This window comes from Mustelus asterias, chromosome 11 (assembly GCF_964213995.1).
Source record: "Mustelus asterias chromosome 11, sMusAst1.hap1.1, whole genome shotgun sequence".
NCBI lineage: Eukaryota > Metazoa > Chordata > Chondrichthyes > Carcharhiniformes > Triakidae > Mustelus > Mustelus asterias.
In genome coordinates, this window is record NC_135811.1 from 48346884 (window position 1) to 48371186 (window position 24303).

The 24303-nt window shown below is 39.0% G+C and overlaps 1 protein-coding gene across 1 annotated transcript in view; it reads left to right on the plus strand.

Annotated features, from left to right (window-relative positions):
* The window catches only part of kif20bb (kinesin family member 20Bb), a 102403-nt gene that overhangs the window by 43158 nt on the left and 34942 nt on the right, over positions 1-24303 (plus strand). Inside the window, exons 14-21 of the mRNA XM_078224409.1 lie at positions 2623-2762; positions 4506-4638; positions 6303-6504; positions 11996-12051; positions 13292-13396; positions 17895-18048; positions 20213-21416; positions 23489-23627. Of these exons, the coding sequence (XP_078080535.1) occupies positions 2623-2762; positions 4506-4638; positions 6303-6504; positions 11996-12051; positions 13292-13396; positions 17895-18048; positions 20213-21416; positions 23489-23627 (2133 nt within the window). The remainder of the gene's footprint in view (positions 1-2622; positions 2763-4505; positions 4639-6302; positions 6505-11995; positions 12052-13291; positions 13397-17894; positions 18049-20212; positions 21417-23488; positions 23628-24303) is intronic.

Below are 24303 nucleotides of genomic sequence, written 5' to 3' on the forward strand. Positions count from 1 at the left end.
AGATGAACTTTTCACGACCTGGGAAGTGATTAGTAGGTGAGAGCAGTGCAGTGAATGTGGTCTACATGGATTTCAGCATGGCTTCTGATGTGGTCCACATGGCAGGCTGGTTTTTTAAAAAAAAACACAAAAGGCCTTGGGACCAAAGGATAGTGTCTAATTGGATCCAAAATTGGCTTGAGGTAATGCCTTTTGGAATGTGTAACAGTCCAGGGAATTTAAAGTAAATGGGAGAATGTGGAGTCATGTGAGGCCAACAGAGACCTTGGAATGTATGTTCGTAGATCCTTAAAGGTAGGAGGGCAGGTTACTAAAGCTGGTTAATATGAACTATGAGATCCTTGTTTGGTAGTTTGTGGTTTTTGCACAGCAAGTGGGTGGGCAATGGGCAACGCTGCATGGCTGCCAGGCTCTCAATGAGCTTGAAATGTGCCATTTTGGGCAAGCTGGGCAGTGCAGCAAAGTCCAAAGTGTTTTGCCTTGATCTTAATAGAATTGCTGTATTAGCTGTTGAAAGACAGGGGGAAGAGGAAAGATTATGGGGGCGATTCTCCCAAAAAAGAATAAGTGCCCAACGGGTGGGAATAGTGGAGTTTCCTTCCCTCGTTTTTTAGGCAAGCTGTGTGGAATGAATCTCTGGGACTCTGTGCGATTCACGCGGGGGGGGGGCGCGCATGTGCTGATCTGTCAATGGAGAGGGAGATCAGCGCATGCACATTGGCCCCCTCCATTGCTGGCCTCCTAGACCCCCTACCTCCATGGCCAGCCCTAACCAGTTGCCTCTTCCCTCCCAACCACACCGATCCCTAATGCGCAGTGCGCAGCGGGTCCGCCTCCTCTGACCACCACTGATCGGCCATGACCCCTCAGGCCCTGCTTAGGCAGTGCCAGGCTGACGCACCCCACTCCTGTCCCCGACCTCCTGGTAGGACCCCAGCGGGGTGATTACGCCGGGTCCCCGTTTTGGGGACCATATGTGATCCCTACTGATGAGCACCTCTCCTGGCAGTGTGGGAGGCATTAGCGAGCCCAGGTGATACTGTTCTGGGCTCGCTAATGACATTGAAATTGAGATTTAAATATTGTAATCAGCCTTGAGCTGATTTCTAGTGCAAGGCTGATTACGCTTTTTTTTTTAAAAAAGGGCCCTGGGAGAGTTGCAATCGGCTGGACACAGCATCCCACTTTGGGCCCTCCGCTGATTTTTCCTGGCCCGCTGCACCATTCAAGCACCCTACGTGAACCAAAGGTTGTCTAAACACCCAACAGGTGCTGGGATTGGAAATAGCAGGAAGCTGAGCATACGTAAGATACAAGTCAGAGTGCAGTAGCCAATATGTAGAGATTTACTGATTCTTTTCTTTTCTCCCCTCATGGTCCAAAATGCATTAACTGATTGAGACAGTTAACTCCAAGGAAATTTGGGAAGTAAACAGGACCACATTGCCATTGCTTTGAGTGTGTATACAGCAGGCTTGTTTTGAGGAACAGTTGGGTTGCAAATCCATTTCTTTTTACACAGATGTTCTCTTGGCTCTGGCAGTGAGCGTATTGATCTAGATCGTTGACCGTTTAAAATCTCAAACCTATTTTCAAATGGTTGTGCATTTATTTTTTTAATACCCATATGTGTGACAAACAGTTAATGTTTCAAGTCTGTACACCTGAAAAAATCTGAAATTTCCAGATTTTAAAACTGTTCAAACCGACTTAATGTCTTGGTATTTCAAGTTATAAGCATTCCACTGTTCACCCCTTCTGACTTCCTGCACTAAAATGGATTGTAGAGTTCAGAATCAATTTTTAAATTGTTCATAACTGAAACTTAAAACAGCAGCAATTAGTTTATGATTCTGGATTGATATTTTCTGGATGCTAAGGAATCTAGTTTGTCTCCAGTTCTACCTCCTTGTTTGGCTTTACTTGTATGGAGTAAGTGAACAATTTATTTGCACCTGGATGAGACTGCATTCACACGTATAGTTTAATTGTGTGCTGTTCCCCACCGCCATCTAAATTTTAATGCAAAGATGTTATTGCATGAAAATATTCTCCAACCATGCCCGCAGCTGGGATTATCTGATCCCATTACTGTGAACGGAGATTTGGCTGAGCGTCAAATTCTCCGTTCATGCTGGCAGCGGTAGCCGGGTGCATGAGACTGGAGAATTAGAGTCTGTATTTCCATTACCAAAAGAGCAGCTATAGCCAAAAGCAGATTCTACTGTTTTCCAAAATACAATTGACCACAATCTTAAATTTTTCCCACCTCGAGCACTGGATAATATGACATTTCCACATCCTTTATTAATCTTTTACAAACTAAATTTCTGCTCATTTTGTGTATTTGAGTTGCTATTTAAATATATTTCGTTCGGGGTTCTTGCAGCCAGTACATGAAGGATTTTAATTTTACTCCTGGGCCTTGGCTGAATTCAACAAAATACGTGCTTAGAGCGTACTGCGGTACCTTGTGGTTTGTGCATAGTTTTAATTTGTTTTCAACATGCTTTATATTTTTTAAGTACTGTTTCAGGGAAATATGTTTTCAAATTAAGGGAATGCCTCTGTTTGAATTTGTTTGAGCCATCTGTATTTTTTAAAATCATAATATGTGTATAGAAATTGCTGCTATGCATCCAAGACTTGAAAAACAAGCTGATTGAGGAAAAGGAAGAAAAAGTGATCTTGGAAAAGAATATCCGGGAAGAAGTTAATCAAGAAATGGAAAAATTCATGCCTCAGTTTGAAAATTATTTAAGGTAAAATCTTCTGATTTTTTTTTTTTAAAGAAATGAGTTCTAAAATTGTAACTTTGAAGGGAAAATCCAAACTTATTGTTTCACAGTTTATACATTCATTAAATTTTAAAAAATTTCTTTAGTTTTCAGTTTAAAATTGGTAGCATTTGCTTCCCCATTCCCATTTTGAAGGGCTGTGAACTGGAAAATATCAATTGACTTTTTTTTTCTGTGCTCCAAGCAATTTATTCTTTGCTAGAGGATGAGATTGTTGTTTCCAAGTTGACACAAAGAGAAATGGAAATGTCATTTTTTTCGGAGTAGTGCATTCACAATTTAAATTGCGTTCTTCAGTGGCGATCATGCAAACCAAACTTATTAAATTTTAAATCTGTGTCCGTGAAGGGCCTCCACGGGGTCTGTGAAACTGGTAAATCCCAGTTCAAATGCACAAAATTTAAAAGAAATTACAGAAATCAAATGGACAGATCAGACCAAGGCCTTTTGGAACACGAGATGCTGATAGGCTGACTAGTCATTGAGAGTGTTTGGGATTCCCCAATTCTCTTTGGACGTAACTAAGGGTTCCACAGCCCAGAGTTTGGGAAACCCCTGGCCTAGCAAGTTATTTGACTCTTTATTTCACGGAACAGAATCATGAAAGTACCATACCACTGGGATTGCAGCAGCTTACAGGGTAGCAAGAAGCATAATAAATTTTACCTTGTGAAGGTGTTTGTTAAATTCTATTTCCACAATTACTTTATTTGCTCATGACATAGATTTTGTAGTTGACAAAGTGATGCTGATCTTAAACTGCCCACAAAGAAGTGACCCCTATTGTGTAAGTGTACCTTTTCTGCCACCTGAGTTTACGGGATCTCCAGGCAGCTAGCAATTGTTGTGTCATTAGGCAGTTTAAGTGTTCAATCACATTGGAAAATTCTCACAGATGACAAATCAGGAAAAAAATGCACCAAAGAAGAATTATACAGACTTGAATGTTAAGTCTGTTTCTCTCTCCACAGTTGCTGCCAGATCTGCTGAGTTTTTCCAGCACTTATCCTTGAGTTTCTAAAAATTCTATGGAGCATACAATAACAATTAGGACATATATGTGCAAATAAGGTAGATGCTGAAACTTTATACTACAATAAAATCCTGTGAAATTTTTACCATGTATAAATTTGGCAATCCACAAATAAATAGTTTTTTCAGGATCACAGTTTGTTTAGCAGTAGCTATTACCTAAACTGGTTTAGAAACCTAGTTGGAGCTCATTCATAAGAAATAGCATAAAGGAAGAAGCTCATGTCAGTTAGTGACTTCTAATGGTGCCACTATAGGCAATGAAACCATTGATTAGTGTAAAACTTATTTTACAGTAACAGTTAAAATCAATGGATTTGACATTTTAATTACTAGAAAATCAGTGATTTATCTCGATTAAAGAATTTTCACTATTGCTCTCTTTTTTTAAAAAAAGCTTTAAATAAAAACTTAATCAGATACATCTGGATTTTCTGATGATAATGACAGTGAAACTGTCAGTGTTTGATGGCATTACACTCCTCTACTTCTGAATGCCTGACCACCTCTAAATTTTCCACTCTTAAGTGAGGGTCTGCATCCAAAACATTGCCATGTCTATATTCTCCATGGTTAGTTATTGCCCTCTGAGTTTACAGGCTTTTTGCGCGCCGATTTATGCCATCTTCTGTATTTTGCTTTCACTCAATTGTTTCACCTTTTTTAAATATATAGAGACCGTGTAAAGGAAGAAAATCAGTTAACTGAGGACAGAATTGAAAAACGCAATGAAATATTTCAAAATTTGGTCAAGGCTTGCGTTGCTATTGACCAGAATGATTCTAATACTGAACCAGATTTCAATCAGGTATGTGTTTTGCATTTATTTTCAGCAGAAGCTATTCTCCCTTGCTCATTGACAAACAAACAATCTTCACAAATCTTTCAGCAGCAATTTCCTCGCCCCACGTTTTTAAGCTACAAGTTAATGTCTGAGAAGGATGTCATAATCAGTCCAGCACACACGGACAGGTTTGCAGTGCATGCATACAAATATACAAAGTGGTGAATAAGGTTGAGCTGTGTGGGAATATGATGTAGAGACAAAAATAGAAATGTGGCTTAAAAATGGTTTAAATTTACAGATTCAAAGTTCAGACAAGGAAGGTGAGGTGGCAAAGCTAATTAGAAAAGGTGTTATAATGTTGGAACATGCTTGATAGGACATTTGGTTAGATGAGAAGCAAAAATGGTCTGATCCTCAAATATTGAGAGGTACAAATCCGCAGGAAACCTTCGATGTGCAAGAACTATAAAATTGTGATATAGGGGAAATGCATCATGCAATTATCCATTTGGATGGAGCTAGGCTCAAGGGTAAGGAGGGCGATGTGTTCAGAGAACATCCTTGACTAGTATGCTCGCAGCCCATCTTATTGACCACGCTTTTATGTATTCACATACCTGAGAATTCTAAACCTGCTTTTATATTGCTTGTAGTACTACTTGGTCTGTTCCAATTTAATATGGTACTACTTTTTCTCCAGCATTATTTTGGGGTCATCTTAACTTATCTGCAATTCTAGGAACCTGAGTTTCTATATTTACATCAGAAGCATAAACTGCAGAAATTCCTCAATTTGTACCAATCAGAAAAAAAATTAAATGGAGTCAGATTGAGCTCCATATGCTATGACATCTCTCATGGCTGGATTTTTTTGTATATTTTGTGCTTTGTCTCCAACAACAGAATCTGACCATCTCCCCTCAATGGTTCAAAGGCTGGGAATACTCTGGTGAGTTATTTGTCCACTTGACTCCCAATGCCTGTCTACCATCTACAAGGCACAAGTCAGGAGTGTGAAATTCTCTCCACTTGCCTGGATGAGTGAAGCTCCAGCACCATAAGGAACAAAGCAGCCCACTTGATGGCCGGGATTTTACAGCTTCACTTGTCCCGGAACTGTAAAATCCTGCCTGAGGTCAATGGGCCTTCCCATGCTCTGCCCCTCGTCTGCTCCAATTCCCGTGGCGGGAGGGCTGGTAAAATTCCGGCCGATTATGTATTTGACTGGGCAATCACCTTGCACATTTGCTCCCAAGTACAATTTCAATTCCTCCCATTTGTATCTTTGTAACTGCAAAAGTTAGCCTTGTGTGATTTATCCTTTGTTACCTCCAGAATGTGCCCTGTTTTCTGTACTTTGTCAGCCCATTTTGAATTGGGGAAGGTTGAAATAACTGATTTTTGTAGGTTATGCACAAATTGAGAGGTTTGAGGTCTGAACGCAAGAAGCAGAAGATCTCTCGCTGGCTGCTAACTTGATAGTATGTATCTCTGTTGCATTGGTTAGTTTTTAGTCACACGGTTGCTCAATAGTTAATTCTTACAGACATGAAAAAATTAAAGGTGAGCATTTAGTCAGAACATTATTAATGTGATATGCAAGTTCCAATTTCAATTAATGTTAATTCAATGATTTTAATGATTTACAATAGTAATTGTGCAATCCATCTACCTTTTCAAAGCAGGAGACTCTGGTTAAAACTAATGTTGTGAGATGCATCAAATCCTTGGAACCAGATGTAGCTGAAATCAAGAAACAAGCTGAAATGATCCATCACCATCTAACAACTGCACCAGAATCTGAAGGAACTATTCCAGAAGCTGATTTAGCTTGTGTCATTCAGGAACTTGAGCAAACGCAAGAGACACTTAAAAAGAAAACTGCTGGTAAGTTTTGGGGAAAAGAATATTACACCAAAACAAAGTATTTTGGTGTTAATACATTTTGTAAAATTTTTGTTGTCCTGTATTTTAAAAAGGTTTGTTTTTGATAAATAAATATGGCTAACTTTTAAAATAGGGCATAATATAAAGGATTCTATAATTTGTAGGGGTAGATAGCATCTTCTGAAGTCACAGCTGAGAATCCAGAAGGTTGCCTACCTACTGCAAAAGTAAAGAACTTCTCTAAATAACTGGAGACTAACTTTGAAAGGGAGGATGAAAATCCAGTTATCATGGTCTATGTTAGGACCAATGATATGGTTAATAAAAGTGAGGAGGTTGTGCTAAAGAAATTTCCAAAGTTAGAAATTAAATTTTAAAAAGCAACATGTAGGTGGTAATGATGAGATTACTACTACAACCACATGCTAATTGGTATAGGGATAGGCAGATCAGAAGTGTGAACGTGTGGCCAGAGGATTTGTGTGGAAGTAAATAGTTCAATTTTATGGGATTTTGAAATAGGAAGGAGCTGAACTGCTGGGACTTGCTCCGCCTGAGCCAGAGTGAGATCAGTGCACCAGTGGAAAGGCTTGGATAAAGGCCTTTCGGTCTGATTTTTGTAAACTAATGAACTTGGAAAAGGGGGAATGGCCTTAAAATATCAAGAGTCTGAGGCTAAAATAATCAGGAGATGAGAGTCAAGGTCAGATGGGGTAAGGATCAAGGGTAGAGTGCAGGCAGAGCGGGATTATGTGGTGGACAGTCTGAAAAGACTAAATAAAAAGCAATCATATATTTCAGGAGATCCCTGACAGCATCTTACTTTCTAATCTGTATTTGGTTCTAAATACTGATGGGAGAGATTGGAGGATAGAGTCGATGAATGCATGGTTGGAGAGAGGGTTCAACTTAATTAGCTTTAGATTCCTGGGGAATTTGGTTGACCTTGATCCTAATGCAAGGAGTGTAGTGAATAATGCAGATGATCTGAGGGCACAGATTGAAATGTGCAAGTATAGCTATTGCTGAAAAATGTCTTGGAGAAGGAGTGAAAGGTTGACATCCTTGGTTACAAGGAGACAGGCGGAGAAGGAATTAAAAAAGGTGTTGTGGAAATACTAATTACAGCCATAAGAAGGAGTGATAGAAGCTTTATGGGTTGAACTAAGGAACAAAAAAGGGATAATCATAATGTTTGGAGTGTACTCCAAGCAGCTCAACAACTGCCCTCCAAACAGTCCAAGGGAGATTCAAGATTAATTTGCAGTTGTGACAAATGCAAAAATAATACTGCCGTAATATTGGGTGTTTCAATTACCCTAGCATTAAAGGGATGTAGTCAGTGTATAAAAATACAGGCAGCACATAATTCTTCAGTTATATTTAGGAGAATTGTTTCAATCTGTATGTGGCAAACTCAACTGGAGGATGGGGGGTGATGGTCATGCTTTTAGTTTTAGGAAATGAGGTTGGGCGGGTGGAAGGAGCATTAGTGGGAAACACTTTTATGCCGGGATGATAAATTTCTGCAATTTGGCAGAATTCTGTCCATTATTTCTTCTTTTCAACCTCTACCTACGTAGAGATGTAATTGAAATATACCAAGCTTTAAAATTTTTTAAATGAACATAATGGGTAGCAGGAGGAGGTAGGCCCTTAATATAGTAGTCAGTGATGACAATGACAGTGCATGTCTAAGGGCAATGGTTAAAGCCTCCCTTGTTGGGGATGGCCATTGTCTAGTACTTGTGTGGCATGAAAGTTACTTATCAGTAAGTCTGAATGTTGTCCAGCTCTTGCTGCAAAATGACGTTGACTGCTTTAATTTCTGAGAGGTTTCAAATGGCAATGAATATTGTGCAACCATAAACAAACATCCTGACTTCTGACCTTGTGATGGAGGAAGTAGCTGAAGGTGGTTCCGTCTCGGACACCAACCCACAGAGCTCCTGCAGTAGTGTCCTGGGATGGAGGTGATTGGCTTCTACAAGCCTAACCATCTTCCTTGGCGCTGTGTATTTTTCCAACCATTGGAGAGCTTCCTCTGATTCACATTGCCTTCAGTTTTGCCAGGTAATTTTGACGTCACACTTGGTCAAATGCTGTCTTGATGTCAAGGGGAGTCACTCTCGCCACCCCTATCCACTAGGAAGAATGCTAAAGCAGAATATTATTTCTGTTGAAAAATACTGCTAGGAAGGTCCCCATTACTGCTGTGCATTGATGTGCTAAAGGAAAAATGAAATCGGTTAGCAGTGTTTGTAAAACTTTGACAGATTTATGAAGAAGTTTTCAATGTCATGCTCTGGTGTTGGAATTTATTTCATTCTGTATTACATGTACTAACTGCATTAAATGCTGAGGTCACTTTGGCAATTTGGTATAAATGCATTGGTCCCACAGTCTTGACAGGAATAGAAGTAAACAAAAGGAAGACTAATGTTTCTGGCCACTTGAAGTCTAATAATTCCATCTATTTGATGTGGCCTAGAAGCTTTTATATTCACTACACATCATAAAAATGCAATAATTAAATGGTTTCTTGTTGGACCTTTTTGTCTTTGGTTGCTAACTTTCAGACCTTTTTGTTTTTGACTGATAGTGATCATAATTTGATTAGATTTAGCATAGTTATGGAAAAGGACAAAGTTGAAGTAAGCATCAAGATTCTATATTGGGGAAACAGCCAATTTTACAAGGCTAAGTGAATTGGAAGTTGCTGCTTGAAGATTCAGAAAAATTCAAGAAGATTTGTTGTTGAGGGGTTTAGGATAAATGTGTTCCCACAAAGAAAAGGCGTAGTACAGCCACAATTAGAGCTCTCTGGATGACAAGGTGCATAAGAGGGTAAGCAAAATAGAAAGTTCATACATAGCCTAATCCTGAATGTAGGGGTGAAATTAAAAGTAAAATTAGGAAAGCAAAGGCATGAAAATGAAATCATTTGCAAGGAAACCCAAGGTAAGTACGTGAAGAGCAAGAAGATAACAAATAAAAGGGGTAGGGTCTATTAGGAAAGTAACTTGTGAAGGCAGAGGATGCATGTTATGATGTTGTAATTGAGGAGGAAAAATGTGAAATTTTGATGGAATAAAAATTGCAAGATAGGAAATATTAAAGGGTTTGATGTCTTTGAAAATCGATACATTTTGCCTGGGGATTTATCTTGGGTTATTAAAAGAGCAAGGGAAGAAATTGTGGGTGCTCTGACCATTGTATTACAATCCTCCCTGCCAACTGAAGTAGTGCCTGAGGATTGGTGGGCTGCCACCATAGTATTGTTCCTTAAAAGGGAAGGAGAGATAATGAGAGTAATTACAGGTAAGTTAAATAACTGCAGTTGTGATAAAAGTAGTTTAATCAATACTGAAGGACACTATAAATCTTTATTTAGGAAGGCATGGGTTATTCAAGGAAAATTAGCATGGATTTGTTAAGGAAAGCTAATGCCTGACTAATACGATTGAGTATTTTTTATGGAGGTGATAAGTCGCGTTTATGAAAATAATGTAGTGGATCTGGTCTATATGGATTTCCACAAAGCTTTGAAAAGTTTGGTTGGCTGAGCAAAAAGGTGACAGCCCTTGGGATCCATAGGAGAGTTGCTGATTGCTTCCTGCCACTTAGTCAATTTTAGATCCAAAAGGTTATGGTTGTCAGGTCTGCTTGTGACAGGGGGGCTATTATCAGTGGGGTTTCACATAGCTTAATACTTGATCCCTTGTTTTTTGTTGTTTTTATTAATGATTTTAGGTTCAAATATAGGAGGCATGATTTGAAAACAAATTGCAGATGATATAAAAATTGGTCGTATGGTTGATAATGAGGAGGAAAAGTTTAGACCGGAGCAAGATATAAATGGTCTGGTTAGTTGGGCAATATAGAATTCACTCTGATCAAGCCTTGACGTTACACATTTTGGAATGTGAAACAAGACAAGAGAATACACAATAAATGGAGGATAATGAGTAACGTGAAGGAACAGATGAACTTTTTGAAGCATATGACCGTAAATCCTTAAAGGTAACAGGTTGGTTCGCAAATTTAGTTCAGATATGACATACTTTTATTAGCTGAGGCATAGGCTATAAGGCCACTCGTAAAGCAACCACCTCTACAGTTACAATAGACTATGCTTAATGCAGCAGTGGCATATACCCTGGATGCAGTCCATTGTCTCCCAAAATGGATGGATGCCTATAGAATATAATGGCAGGGAGCTTATGCTAAAGCTATATACAATAATTAGCTTAGGATACGATGTATAGTCCTGGTCATCACATTACAGGAGCTGGTTAGATTGGGAATTTTGCAGCGAGTAATTCACTTTCTGAATCCACATGGTTTGTCACCATTTACAAGGCACAAGTCAGGAGTTTGATGGAATAATGTCTATTTGCTTGAATGAATACAGCTCCAAAACCACTCAAGTTCGACACCATCCAGAACAAAGCAATCAGCTTGTTTAACACCCCACCAATCACCTTCAATCTTCAAGCTGTAGCAAACTAACTCATTAAAGGCTCCTTCGATGGCACCTACCAAACCTGTGACCTCTACCAACTAGAAGTCGAGGGCAGCAGACACATGAGTACAGTACCACCTGGAAGTTTCCCTCCAAGTACCATCCTGACTTGGAACTTTATCGCCATTTTTCCCACCATCACTGGGCAAAACTCCTGGAGCTCCTTTCTTAGCAGCACTGTGGGTATACCTACACTAGATGGATTGCCATGGCTCAAGAAGATGGTTTGCCACTCCAGGGCATTTAGGGATGGGCAATTATTGCTGGCCTTGCCAGCAGCGCTGACTTCCTGTGAAAAGATGAAATAAAGCATGCTGGCAAGACCAAGTATGGAAATAAGGTTCCTTCTCTAATGGACATCAGATGGATTTTTTAAGACTGATCTGGCAGTTTCACGATCATTATTAATGAGACTAACATTTTGTTCCAGACTTATTAATGGATTTAAATTCCCCCAACTGCTATGGTGGGATTTGAATTCATGGAGCATTAATCCAGGCTTAACCAAATGCAAAGCTGCACATGACCTGGCTTATGTGGTCGATGACAAGGTGGAAACATTTCAGTCTTTTCATTCGTTGTCCTGTAGCTCAGTCCACCCTTTTCACTGAGTTAGTAAAGATAAACATCCGTACTTGCTTTTCCAATCGGTGCAATGCCCCTCCCCCAGCCCCAAACACTGCCTCGAGCAAATAATTTCTCATATTTGCTGACGCAGAGATTTGGCATACTTCGAGCACCAAGTTGGAAGTGGTTTACTTATTAAAGATCACATACAAATGAGAGACTGATAATGACATCTTGACTCTTTCTTTGGCTTATTTTGTGTAAAATTATTCTTGAGCCTCATGTTTGGTCAGAGTGCATTGCTTTCTTGATGCTGTTTTCCAAAGAACTCAAATTGCTGTTACAATTTGAACTGTTGTGAATGTTCACATAATTAATGGTATTATTTTTAAATTTTAGAATTACAGGCCATTGAAAAGTTAACTGAAGAGGGGAAATTGAAGGAAGCCCATAAGGTGACTATTTTTAACACCATCTGAAAAATTGGCTTCTGCCATTTTCTCGGGTTGTATTTTGTTATTAGGTAGGAATAAAATTTATTGTTTTGAAGTTGTCATTCAGAAAATTAAGAGTAATACTTTTTAAAAAGCTGCATTGCATTTATTTATTTTCTAATTGAAAGATGCCATTGTTGGCAAGAGTCCAAAGAGTAAGTGAGTCAGATTTGTTTCCCCATTCTGAGTGAACTGTTAACGCTTTCCAACTCTGTTTGATTTTAGACATTTTTGACCACAGTTTGATGATTTTAGCACTTTTTCTGTTGACCTAATGTTTAGTAAAGAACTTGCATTTCTAATGTACCATGACATCCTTTAAATTTCCCACATCATTTTAGTTTGAATTGCAGCTGCTGTTATGGAGGCAAATATAGCAGCCATTTTGTACCAAGCAAAATCCCACCACAAGACTGGGCTTTGGTTTAGCATCTCATTTGAAGAATGGCACTTTTGTTGTGCTGGGTTGATGTGTAAATCTAGATTAATATGTTGAATTTGTAATCTGCAGTTTGGAGTTCAGTCTTTTGATTAACTTGATAGCATCATCATCAGAATCAAAAGTGACCATTTGAAGTGAAGCACAAGTAGCTCCTAATGTCAAAGCATTCATTCCGTTTTGAAATAAAAATTGGAGAATTATGAAAATATGCTCTATAATAGTCAACGTCTGAATGAAACACCCATTTGGTTTTAATGTGAAATTCTTTCTATTTAATTGTTTAATTTGTATGAGAATACCAAAACATTAGGGGGAGCTGAAGTAAGCAGATGGTGACTATTTTTACAAAGAGGATAATAATTGGGTGAATTGTACATAATGGGAGCTGGAGTAGACCATTTGGCCCAATAAGCCTGCTTCTCCAATCAGTAAGATCATGACTGGTCTGATTATATCCTTAACACTTTCCTGCCTCTTTCCTGTAATTCCTTCATTCTCTTGTAGATTAAAATAATCTTATCTACCTCCGCTTTGAATGTATTCAGTGACCCGGCCTTCACTGTTCTCGGTTGAAGAGAATTTCAAAGACTGAAAGAAGAAATTCCTCTTCATCTCGATTTCAAATGGGAAACCCTCATTTTTAATCTGAACTCCCTAGTTCTAGATTCTCCCAATGATCTTTTCTTTCATTACCTATTGTAAGGACACATCCTTAATGTATTTGTATCTAATTTTAATATTCTTTTACTCAAAATATAGAATGAAGAGATCCAAAAGTTGAAAGATAATTTGATGCTCAAGGATGCTGATCTGAGTAAAGTGAAAAATCTGCTTGCAAGTTATGAGGAACAAATTGAAAGTTATGTAAGTTTCCAATTATTGTAGTCTTGATTGTCAGGCAAGTGCCCCACAATAAGCAAGTTAATAGTGAGCAGATATGAAAACTCTAAACCTTCATATTGAAGGTGTAAAACTACAGATTTGAAGGAGAAAAAGTCAAATTTGCTTTCAATTTTTGACTGCAGGACTTGGACATTTGTATTTCAAATGTTTGGAAGGTTTTTGACTTGGCAGAAAAGAAAATCACTTTCTTTTGCCTGTTCAACTATGGATGCTGATACCAATCAGTTGGCAGATTTTACATTGACTCCCTGGTCTTCTCATCACTTTTCACTTTGCTCGTTCTATTCCTTTTCTTTGTTTTTAATCAAAGTAAAATAATAGAATACACTAACTTTCGTGTGTGCATGCACTCAAGTTTACACAAGCAAATTACTGAGCGGGAAGAATCCAGTGAACTAAAAGGGGCATACAATTTGTGGAAGTTGGTGACGTGGCTGGCTTCAGGCTGAATCCGGTGGACCTGCTGCTTTCACGTGGTCATCCAAATGCCTCCAGTGTCGGCAGTTTAAAGTTGCAGGCAGGCACTTTAGCTGTTCTCCTTCTGGAGACAGTTGTGCTGGGTAAACCACTTCCAAAAAGCTCTGTCTGGGGCACCTCAAGTAGTCAGAATCAACAGACAGGGTTCATAAGTGTACAAGTTGGATGGTGAGAGAGATGAAAGCCCACTTTGGGGCTTGTTCCTTCAGTGTCTCACTTGTTTGTCCTCTTCTGCAGAGAAACCAGGCATCTAAAACACAAAAGGGTTTCCATAAGTTCATAAAATATAGGGGCACAATTAGGCCATTTGCCCCTCAAGTCCACTCCACCATTCAATTATGGCTAATATGCTCCTCATCCCCATTTTCCTGCCTTCCCACCATTACCCTTCAATCCATTACCACTTAAAAATCTGTCTAACTCCTCAAATTTACTCACTGTCCTAGCATCCACCGCACTTTGGGGTAGCGAATTCCATAGATTCACAACTGTTTGGGATAAGTAGTTTCTCCTCAAGTCTGTTTTAAATTTGCTACCCTTGATCCTAAGACTATGACCTCATTCTAGAATGCCCCACCAGCGGAAGCATCTGCTCCACGTCTACTTTATCCATACCATTTATCATCTTGTTTACCTCAAATTGATCTCCCCTCATTCTTCTAAATTCCAGAGAGTATAGGCCTAAACTGTTCAATCTCTCTTCATATGATAAACCCCTCATCTCTGCAATCAATCTAGTGAACCTCCCTCTGAACTGCCTCCAATGTCACTACATCTTTCCTCAAATAAGGGAATTAAAACTGTGCGCGATACTCCAGGTGTGGCCTCACTAATGCCTTGTATAGTTGCAACAATACATCCTTACCTTATATTCTATTCCTTTAACAATAAATGCCAACATTCTATTCGCTTTCTTTATTATCTGCTGTACCTGCATGGTAGTTTTCTCTGTCATGTGACCTTATCTCTGTCTGGCCAAATAGGGGCATGGCTAGTGTATTCCAATTGTATATTAATCGGAACATGCCTATGAATCGCCTCGCCAGGGTCCAATTGTCTCAAGTCCATTATGTCTAATGGTTTGTCTCCACCCAGATGAGAGTCTGGATGCTGTGCCAATAGAATAGGGGATGTGGTTCATTCACATTCCTCTGAGGTCATTTTCTGAGTTTTTGCAGACAGGTAGACGCCATCTCATTGGTGTTGAAATGTGGAAGGAATATAAAGTGATGTAAATTGTGGATAGTAAAATTCTAACTGTCTTTGGCTGTGAGCTGAAGTGCCTCTTCAGTCCCTTTTTTAAATTAAACAATTAGGAGTTTCCAGCTAGTTGATTCTAAATTCACTTTTTTGATATAAAACATGTTTTCATGACATCCTACAATGATTGTGCAATAATTCATGCAACTACTACCAGAAAGCATTTTTATCTTGACCTTGCTATGTATTGGTGCAAAACTTGAATAGCCAGGAGAGCAGTTGATTCAAGAGAGGAAAACAACACTATATGAAAAGCTCAAAATTTGGACAAAAATTCTTTTGTTTTAAAAACATCCATATAGCTGTTTTAAATAAGTCAAGATTTACTCCAGAGGCAAAACTGATGTCTTCCTTTTGCCTTTCATGTCTTTGCCCTCAACTCCTCCTCCTATCTTGTGCTAAATCTGGTAATGCCCAATCTGGCTGGGCTGCCTCTTCCTAAACCAAGTTTCCTTTCTCTCATTTGTTCTGTTGCAATGAAGAAAGAGTAAGTTCATAGTGACAGCATCTGCCTACCCCCTGCATCCCTCTTATTTGTTACTTTTTGGGTTGCCTCCCTGCAACTTGATCAAATGTTCATTAATCTCCTTTTAATTCCATCATTGCTACTCTTTTAGCCATTATATCCTGGTCTCTAGACCTGTTTCTCCAACCATTAGCCTGCAGAAATTTGAAAAGGTTTTCACTAATTGTTGTTCATCCAGATCCCTATTAATGTTTTCTCTTGTTCTGTATCTGCTTTCCCATCCAATCTGTAAGACACAGTAACATCTGAGTAAGTCTCTCGGATGTTAGGAGCCATAGCTAGCTACAAGCATGAATAAAAACATTAAATGCTGGATAAACTCAGCAGGTCTGGCAGCATCTGTGGAGAGAAACAGATCCTTTTACAGAACTCCTGCAAAATGATCCTTCTCTCCACAGATGCTGCCAGACTTGCTGAGTTTATCCAGCATTTTCTATTTTTATTTCAGATTTCCAGCATTACACTACTTTTTAAAAAAATGATGGAATACAAGCAATTGTTCTTGGAGCATGATTATAAACAGGGCACAAAGACACAAACTCAATTTGAAACTTGATGCACACCAGCAGTGTGCCTCAGGGATCAGTGCTGGGTCCACTGTTATTTATATTAATGATTTGGATGAGAATATAGGGGGCATGGTTAGTAAGTTTGCAGATGACAGTGAAGAAAGTTATCTCCAATTGCAACGGGATCTTGATCAATTGGGCCAGTGGGCTGACGAATGGCAGATGGAGTTTAATTTAGACAAATGCGAGGTGATCCATTTTGGTAGATTGAACCAGGGCAGGACTTACTCAGTTAATGGTAGGGCGTTGGGGAGAGTTACAGAACAAAGAGATCTAGGGGTACATGTTCATAGCTCCTTGAAAGTGGAGTCACAGATGGACAGAATGGTGAAGAAGGCATTCGGCATGCTTGGTTTTATTGGTCAGAACATTGAATACAGGAGTTGGAATGTCTGGTTGAAGTTGTACAAGGCATTGGTAAGGCCACACTTGGAATACTGTGTGCAATTCTGGTCACCCTATTATGGAAAGAATATCATTAAACTTGAAAGAGTGCAGAAAAGATTTACTAGGCTGCTACCGGGACTTGATGGATTGAGTTAGAAGGATAGGCTGGATAGACTGGGACTTTTTTCTCTGGAGCATAGAAGGTTGAGGGGTGATCTTATAGAGATCTATAAAACAATGAGGGGCATAGATCAGCTAGATAGTCAATATCTTTTCCCAAAGGTAGGAGAGTCTAAAACTAGAGGGCATAGGTTTAAGGTGAGAGGGGAGAGATACAAAAGTGTTCAGAGGGGCAATTTTTTCAGAGGGTGGTAAGTGTCTGGAACAAGCTGCCAGAGGTAGTAGTGGAGGCGGGTACAATTTTGTCTTTTAAAAAGCATTTAGATAGTTACATGGGTACGATGGGTATAGAGGGATATGGGCCAAATGCGGGCAATTGGGATTAGCTTAGGGGTTTAAAAAAAAAATGGGCGGCATGGACAAGTTGGGCTGAAGGGCCTGTTTCCATGCTGTAAATCTGACTCTCTGATGCAATTTTGCATATACATTGCGACATGTTTTTAAAGGCATTCAGGTGACCAAGAAAGTGATTTCTGAAATGAAGTGATCACTTGGTGATTTATGCATAATTTGAAACTTTATACTCTGTGGATGCCAAAAATTAGAACCGGATGTTATTGGGGTTCAATAGCTGATACCAGGTGTGATATGTCTTCTCTTGCAAGCAGCGGAACCCCTGCTGTGCATCCTTTTTAACCAGACTCACTGTTCTGAATTTTAACCCCTTTTGCCATATCTCCTTATAATCTCCCTCTTCCAAAATTAGCTTAATTCACTCGAGTTTATCTCCAGATAGGGCACCATGCAGTACTGCATGATCAGCCTATAGTTTCCGACATACGTGACCTTCCTTAATGTTTTCTTAAATGATCTTTGGTTAATTTCTACCTGCACCTTTACCCCAATGAGGTTGGAGCTGCTTCTTATGCTGCCTTATTATATTGTAACTGCTTATTTTATGTTACTGCTCTCCACCAAGATCTAAGTTTAGAAGAAGCTTTTGCTTGCATCAAAAATCACTCTTAGATTTTCAACTCTTTTTTTTCCACTTCATACACATCATGGTATGTTTGCTTCTATAGCATTACAAAATTGGCACATTTTGTTTTTTTGTTTCAAGGCAATGGCTATGGAAAGCATTCAAGAAACATTGGAAACTGGTGGCATAACAGAAGACATGCATGTGGAATCGGTGAAAAATCCTTCAGCTACAGGCAGAAAACGTACTTTCGAAGATTGTTATGAAAGGGAAGACCAGCCACCTTCCAAAAAAGGTACCATTTTCCCCTTCTATCAAAATAGGAAGATGCAAACCAATATAAATATAAATCGGGCGGCACGGTAGCACAGTGGTTAGCACTGCTGCTTCACAGCTCCAGAGACCTGGTTCGATTCCCAGCTTGGGTCACTGTCTGTGTGGAGTTTGCACATTCTCCTCGTGTCTGTGTGGGTTTCCTCCGGGTGCTCCGATTTCCTCCCACAGTCCAAAAAGATGTGTGGGTTAGGTTGATTGGCCATGCTAAAAATTGCCCTTAGTGTCCTGAGATGCGTAGGTTAGAGGGATTAGTGGGTAAATATGTAGGGATATGGGGGTAGGGCCTGGGTGGGGTTGTGGTCGGTGCAGACTCGATGGGCCAAATGGCCTCTTTCTGCACTGTAGGGTTTCTATGATTTCTATGATGTAAATGAATGATGCTAAAACAACTTGTAGGCTTCTCGGGGACGAAGAGGAGAAATAGTTTTGGTAAATCTATGAATATAAATCTATTCTATTTTCATGAACTATGTCTCAGAAACTTGCATTCTGTGTAATCCACTGCATGTTCATAAATATTGAAATTCACCTGAGGTTTTATTGTTTGGATTCACTAAAGTATCCATTACTGATGAATTTTTCAGACCTGGATCACTTGACTGTAGTAAACAATGCTATGTTGTGTGTCTTGTTTGTACCATGCATTTTGTGTTGATGCAATGTATAACAATGGGCCAGATCTTGTCAACAGGGAGCTTTGCACATTGACAGTGCTTATGAAAATTTCTGCGGCCTGATCTGTCTCAGTTTTTACAGCCAGGAGTTCATATCCTGGCTGAAACGTTGATAGGTTAGCGCAGGCATCCATGTGGAAAACTGCCAGGCAGAAGAAAAGATTGGAAGACAGGGCACCACACACACTACAGCAGTAGCTGCAGTAAAAGGTGTCTTTTAGTGAGTGGATTATGAAATGGATTGGTAGAGAATGCGTGAGGGATTAGTTAGGTCAAAGGGGTGATTGTTTGGGGCGGGCTGCTTGTAGTGCACAGTCAGCTATTGGCTAATCGCAGTTAGTCCCAGTGTAACATTTCCAGGGTAAGTGTGCAGGTAACTTCTGTTAATGTTGCAATCCCCTTCACAATGAAGGGCATGCTCTGGTTGTAAGTGAGAGCAGCTGTTACTAACTGGGGCCGGTTACAGGTTGGGTTGTTATTCGTTAGCCTATATGAGAACGTATTTCCACCTATGGGTGGGAGAGGAAAAGGGAGTCTCTTCCCATGTTCTTTGGGTTTTGTGAATAAACCAATGTTGAGGAAAGACTGGCTCCAGGTTTCTCCTTTACTCAGTGAATGAGCAGTGACTTGTATAAAAAGTCCTATGTATCTGACCCAAGTCTTTGACACTGAGCTTAATGAAGACGTATGTGGAGGATCCCAGGCAGTGCAAATCAGACCATCAAAAGTTTCAACTTCTCAGGCAATTTCAGCATGTGCATGTGTCCGAATGTCTGCAGGATCCTGACACACATCTCAACTGGCATTCAATCTCCAATGAACCAGATACCGGAAGATTTGGACCAATATAACTAACTGTTCTTTGAAGTCTGATCAGTTGTCCCAAAAATGCTTTTTTTGAAGCGCCATGATGAATTCACATGGTATTGCTTCTTGTATTTTTGCTATGATGAGCAGGCTGGCAGCACTCTAAGATTGACTTCTTGGAGCTTATGATACTTGAGAAACACTTTATCAACTATGTTCTATTCATGCACATTGCAGTGCTTTTTAGTTGTAGTGCAATTTCATTTTAGAAAGTTATTTATCTTCATACTTTGAAGTAGCAATCTAAAATCCTAAATTCTGAAGATGCTGCCGTTTTGGGCTGGACTACTTTGCTCTTAAATCTAAACTCCCTGCTTCCCCTTCGATGTCCCAGTAGATCTTTTGAACTTTGGTTTGCTGAAATTTAGTTAACCCACAGCTTTTCAAACTAATGTGTACATATTGCTTAGTGTGAAAAAGGCTGTGAAAAGTACACAGAGGTCAAAATTTCATAAAGTGCAAAACGTTACTATTCTTTGCAATGCAAGTTTTATTTGTTGTTTGGTAGCCAAATGGAAAATTAGATTTACTTATGTAAATTTTAATTAAAATTGTTTTAACATTTTTGTTTTCTTTTTATAGGTTCAAATAATAAAGAGGCATACAATTGCATCAGTGTGAAAACTCTAGAAGAGAAAGTTAAAAGAATAAGAAAAACATTATTTGATAAAGAAGAGACATTGACAATATTAAAAGGAAAGATGCAATCTTTAGATGGTCAGTTAGCTTTAGCCAAAGAGGATCTCAAAAATGAGAGAATCTCAAAGGAAAGGCAGAGTAAACAGATCAAAATGCTTCAATTAGAGCAAGCTTCTTCAGCTGAGACAATTTTCAAACTAACAGAAGAGAATGCAAATCAACTTTCCAAATTTGAAAAGGAATTGAATGAGCAACAACAGGAAAAAACTAAACAGCTCCAACTAGAAATAGAGTTGGGCAGGAAAGAAATAGCACAAAGAGAACTGCAAAATAAAGCATTGGAAGATGAAATAAGCAAGCTAAATTGTTTCCAGAAGGAATCTGATCTATCTGCTGCAGAACTAAAGAACATCAAGGATCTGCTGGAAAAGGCAAATGAAGAGTCTCTAAAGAAAACAACTGAAATTGAGTCTTTACAGAAACAACTGTCTGCGCTGGGACAAGAACTAGACGATGCGAAAGATGCAGTGCAAAAACGGGACAGTGGTCACTTCCGAAAGACAATTGAAAAACTGCAGGAAGAGTGTGAGCATATAGTGAAGGTGTCATCCCAAAAAAAACAGCAAATTCAAGATTTGGAAGCAAAGCTCGAGACCTCAAAGAAACAACGAGCAGACCTCCAGACTGAATGTATTGGACTGAAAGTAAATGCAGATTTAATTCAGAATTTGCTTCAAGACAAAGATGCTCACATCAAGCAGTTGAATGCAAAATTCGAAGAAACTGAAAGTAAAATGCAGACTTTAATACATGGCAAAGAAAATATTGAAAAATTTCAGAAAGAGATTGAGGATTGCCAACACAAAATAAAAGCTCAGGAGTTGGAAATCTTAAAAAGTGAAGGCAATTTTACCCGACTTGAAGAACAATTGAAAGAGAAGAATAGAATCATTGGTGATTTGCAAAGTAATTTGAAATGCACAGAAAATAAATTTCATGACTTAGAAAAATGTGTTGGTGACCTAAAACTACAAAAGATTAAATTGAAGGAAGAAGTCAGACAGGCTCAAGATGATTGGCATGTTGTAAAGGAACTCCTATCCAAAAAGGAAGAAGAACTGCAAAGTAAACGTTTGGAATTGGATAAGTAAGTACTCTACCTTACTTGATTTGCAAATGTAGCATTATTTGAAGATGGTAACCATTAACATGCTTAGTTTGGTTTATTAGTGAGGGTAAGAAGTATATAACTTCGATATTGCATTACCTCTCTTCATTCTCCCTAAAATCTCAAAATTTAAAGGTGACTTAATCCGCCTGACTCTTAAGTTTTGCAATTATTGTTCCTTTAAAAAATTGATATTTATAGATCTGATTCTAATATTGACAGTACTAACATGTTAGTTCAATAGGCAACATAGTTAAACAATCATAATTGGTACCTAGCAAAACACTAATCTTTTATTTTAAGAAAACAAGTTCTTAAATTTTTAGAAACCTTGTGAACTTGTGGTTAATGTATTTCGGTAATTCCTGAAAGCAGCCCTTAATTTATCTTTTTGTTAACTTTTTATTGCATGGTAATCCTTCAGTGTTTTTCTGTTGGAAAGTATTTTTCCCCCTCATTGACCCTGCTGGCTGGGAAATTGAACCTTTTTGTAGTTTAAAAGTGTTGTGGCTTCATGTGATGTCCAGCGGGGTGACAAGATAGCACAGTGGTTGGCACTACAGTTCTCACAGTGCCAGGGACCCAGGTTCAATTCCTAGCTTGAGTCACTGTCTGTGCGGAGTCTGCACGTTCTCCCTGGGTCTGTGTGGGGTTTCCTCCGGGTGCTCTGATTTCCTCCCACAGTCTAAAAGACGTGCTGGTTAGGTGCATCGGCCATGCTAAATTCTCCCTCAGTGTACCCGAACAGGTGCCAGAATTGCTGTTGTTCGCCTAACAAAAAATATAGAAGAGGAAGATTAACTTTGCTAATAGACCCCGCCCTCAAACAAAGTTTAAATCTTGTATATTTTAAAAATGAATGTGGGAAGATGGTTTTCAATTTGTAAACCATTGATAAGTGACTAAATTGGTTGTATTATGATCTGTAATACTTAAGTGTGAAAAATGCAGTCTTTGCATAAAAAATATGATAGCTAATTCCATGTGCCCACAAACTATGAATATCTTGAATAAGAATAGACAGAGAAAGTAAGTGAGTATGAAAGTAAGTATGCTAATGTCTTCTATTGCATTCATTTTAAAAAGCATTCCCTATTGATCAGCTTTTCTCTGCACAGCGCCACCCAGTGGAAATACTTCCAAGCGCCGGTAAAGTAAGCCGAGCAGTACTGAATTTAACAGTGAAGGATCTGGAGGAATGCTGTGGTGCTGAAATGGGAGATTAGAATAGCTAAAAGGGAACATTGGGGGTGCAAAAAGGTTTGCAATAATATGGAAAAAATAGTAATACCTTCCATTCACACATTCAAGTTTTAAAAAAAAGTTACTTGGAGAATGTCCAACAGTGGAACGTGAATTTATGGAAAATAATATTTTGCACCAGTTTTCACAATTGTTGAACTGTGAGCATAATTTTACTAAAGGAATATGTGGAACAACTGATAAAAATAATGTAAAACGAATAATTTGGTTCTGAAGAAATTAGTTGATTCCAAGATGGATTGCTCACAATGTCCTGTTGATATCTACACTGGGTGCTGAAACAACATAATTGAAGATGAGATTGCCAGATGTTCATTGCTGAACACACTACTTCTCCTCACTGCAGCAGCAAAAAGTCAAAAGTACCTTGCCTGGCAATCTGATGGTGACCCTTTGTAATAGTGCTAGTGTGAGGTTGGGGATCGGGGGGAGGATTTTCTACTTGCGTAGCTCAATGCCCGCTCTGCATTCTTTTGGTGTATGTATGACCCGCTTGGACAGGAAGGGGTATGGCCATTACAAGCTTCCTGCTTCTGTAGTGCTGGCACAAGTGGCCTTCATGTCAAATTTATTTTAACAAATGTACTTTCAGATGCAAAGGAGTAATATACTTTAATGTGGGTGATGCCATTTTTTGTAAATTCCATCAATCCTTGGAAAACTGGGATATATTGGGAGCAGACGTACAATTAATCACTAAATGATTTGGCCTTTGCTATTACCACAGGTTTATCCTTTCCCTTTATATGAATTCTTATCAAGTTTAAATGTTGTTTGCTATATTAAAGGCTAAAGACGGAGTTATCTGATGGTGCTTCAAGATATCAACAATTGACAGTTGACCTGCAGAGGAAAGATGAGGACCATAGTGATCTCCAGGAAAAATACCGAGATGCCAAGAAGCAGATGCAACAGGTAGAGAAGGAGGTGAGTTCTATTGTTGAAAATAAAACATATCCTGAAACATAAACAGAAAATGCAGAACATTTTCTCTGTAAAGAGAAATGACTGCGAAGTGTATTTTGTGGAAATAATGCTGACCAAAGGTAGGTGAAGTCAAAAGGAGTTGGATGGCCACAGAATTGCCCAGATTGTGGGTGGTAATGGGAAACCAACTCACGCTGGAACCAGGAGCTTCCAATACTTCAGAAATGGCATTGTGGAAGTGCTCTCAATTTACCCAACATTATTGTTGGATCAGAATAGCAGTCTTTGGTGAGCACTTTTGGAGGGTGACAGTACGCTTGTGTCAGTGGGTGTGGGAAGGTGACAGTGAGCATGTGTTGGTGGGTGCAGGATAGTTAATGGTGATCATGTCTTGGGAGGTTGATTGTGAGCATTTGTTGGTGGGTAGGTTCTAGGGCTCTAATTCGGAGCTGCTCTCTAGTTTGGTTAACAAAACAGTTCTTTCTTGTACCTTTTAAATTTTACTTTTAGCACTTGCATCTATCAATACAGAAGAAAACACAATTGCTTTTAATCATTTGGTATACATTACAAACTTCTCTGCTATGTTTGCTAAATAATCAAATTTATGAATGTACTAACTCTGTGTACTTTACTTTGCATTTTTATATAGTGCTAATTTACATCACTGCTTTGC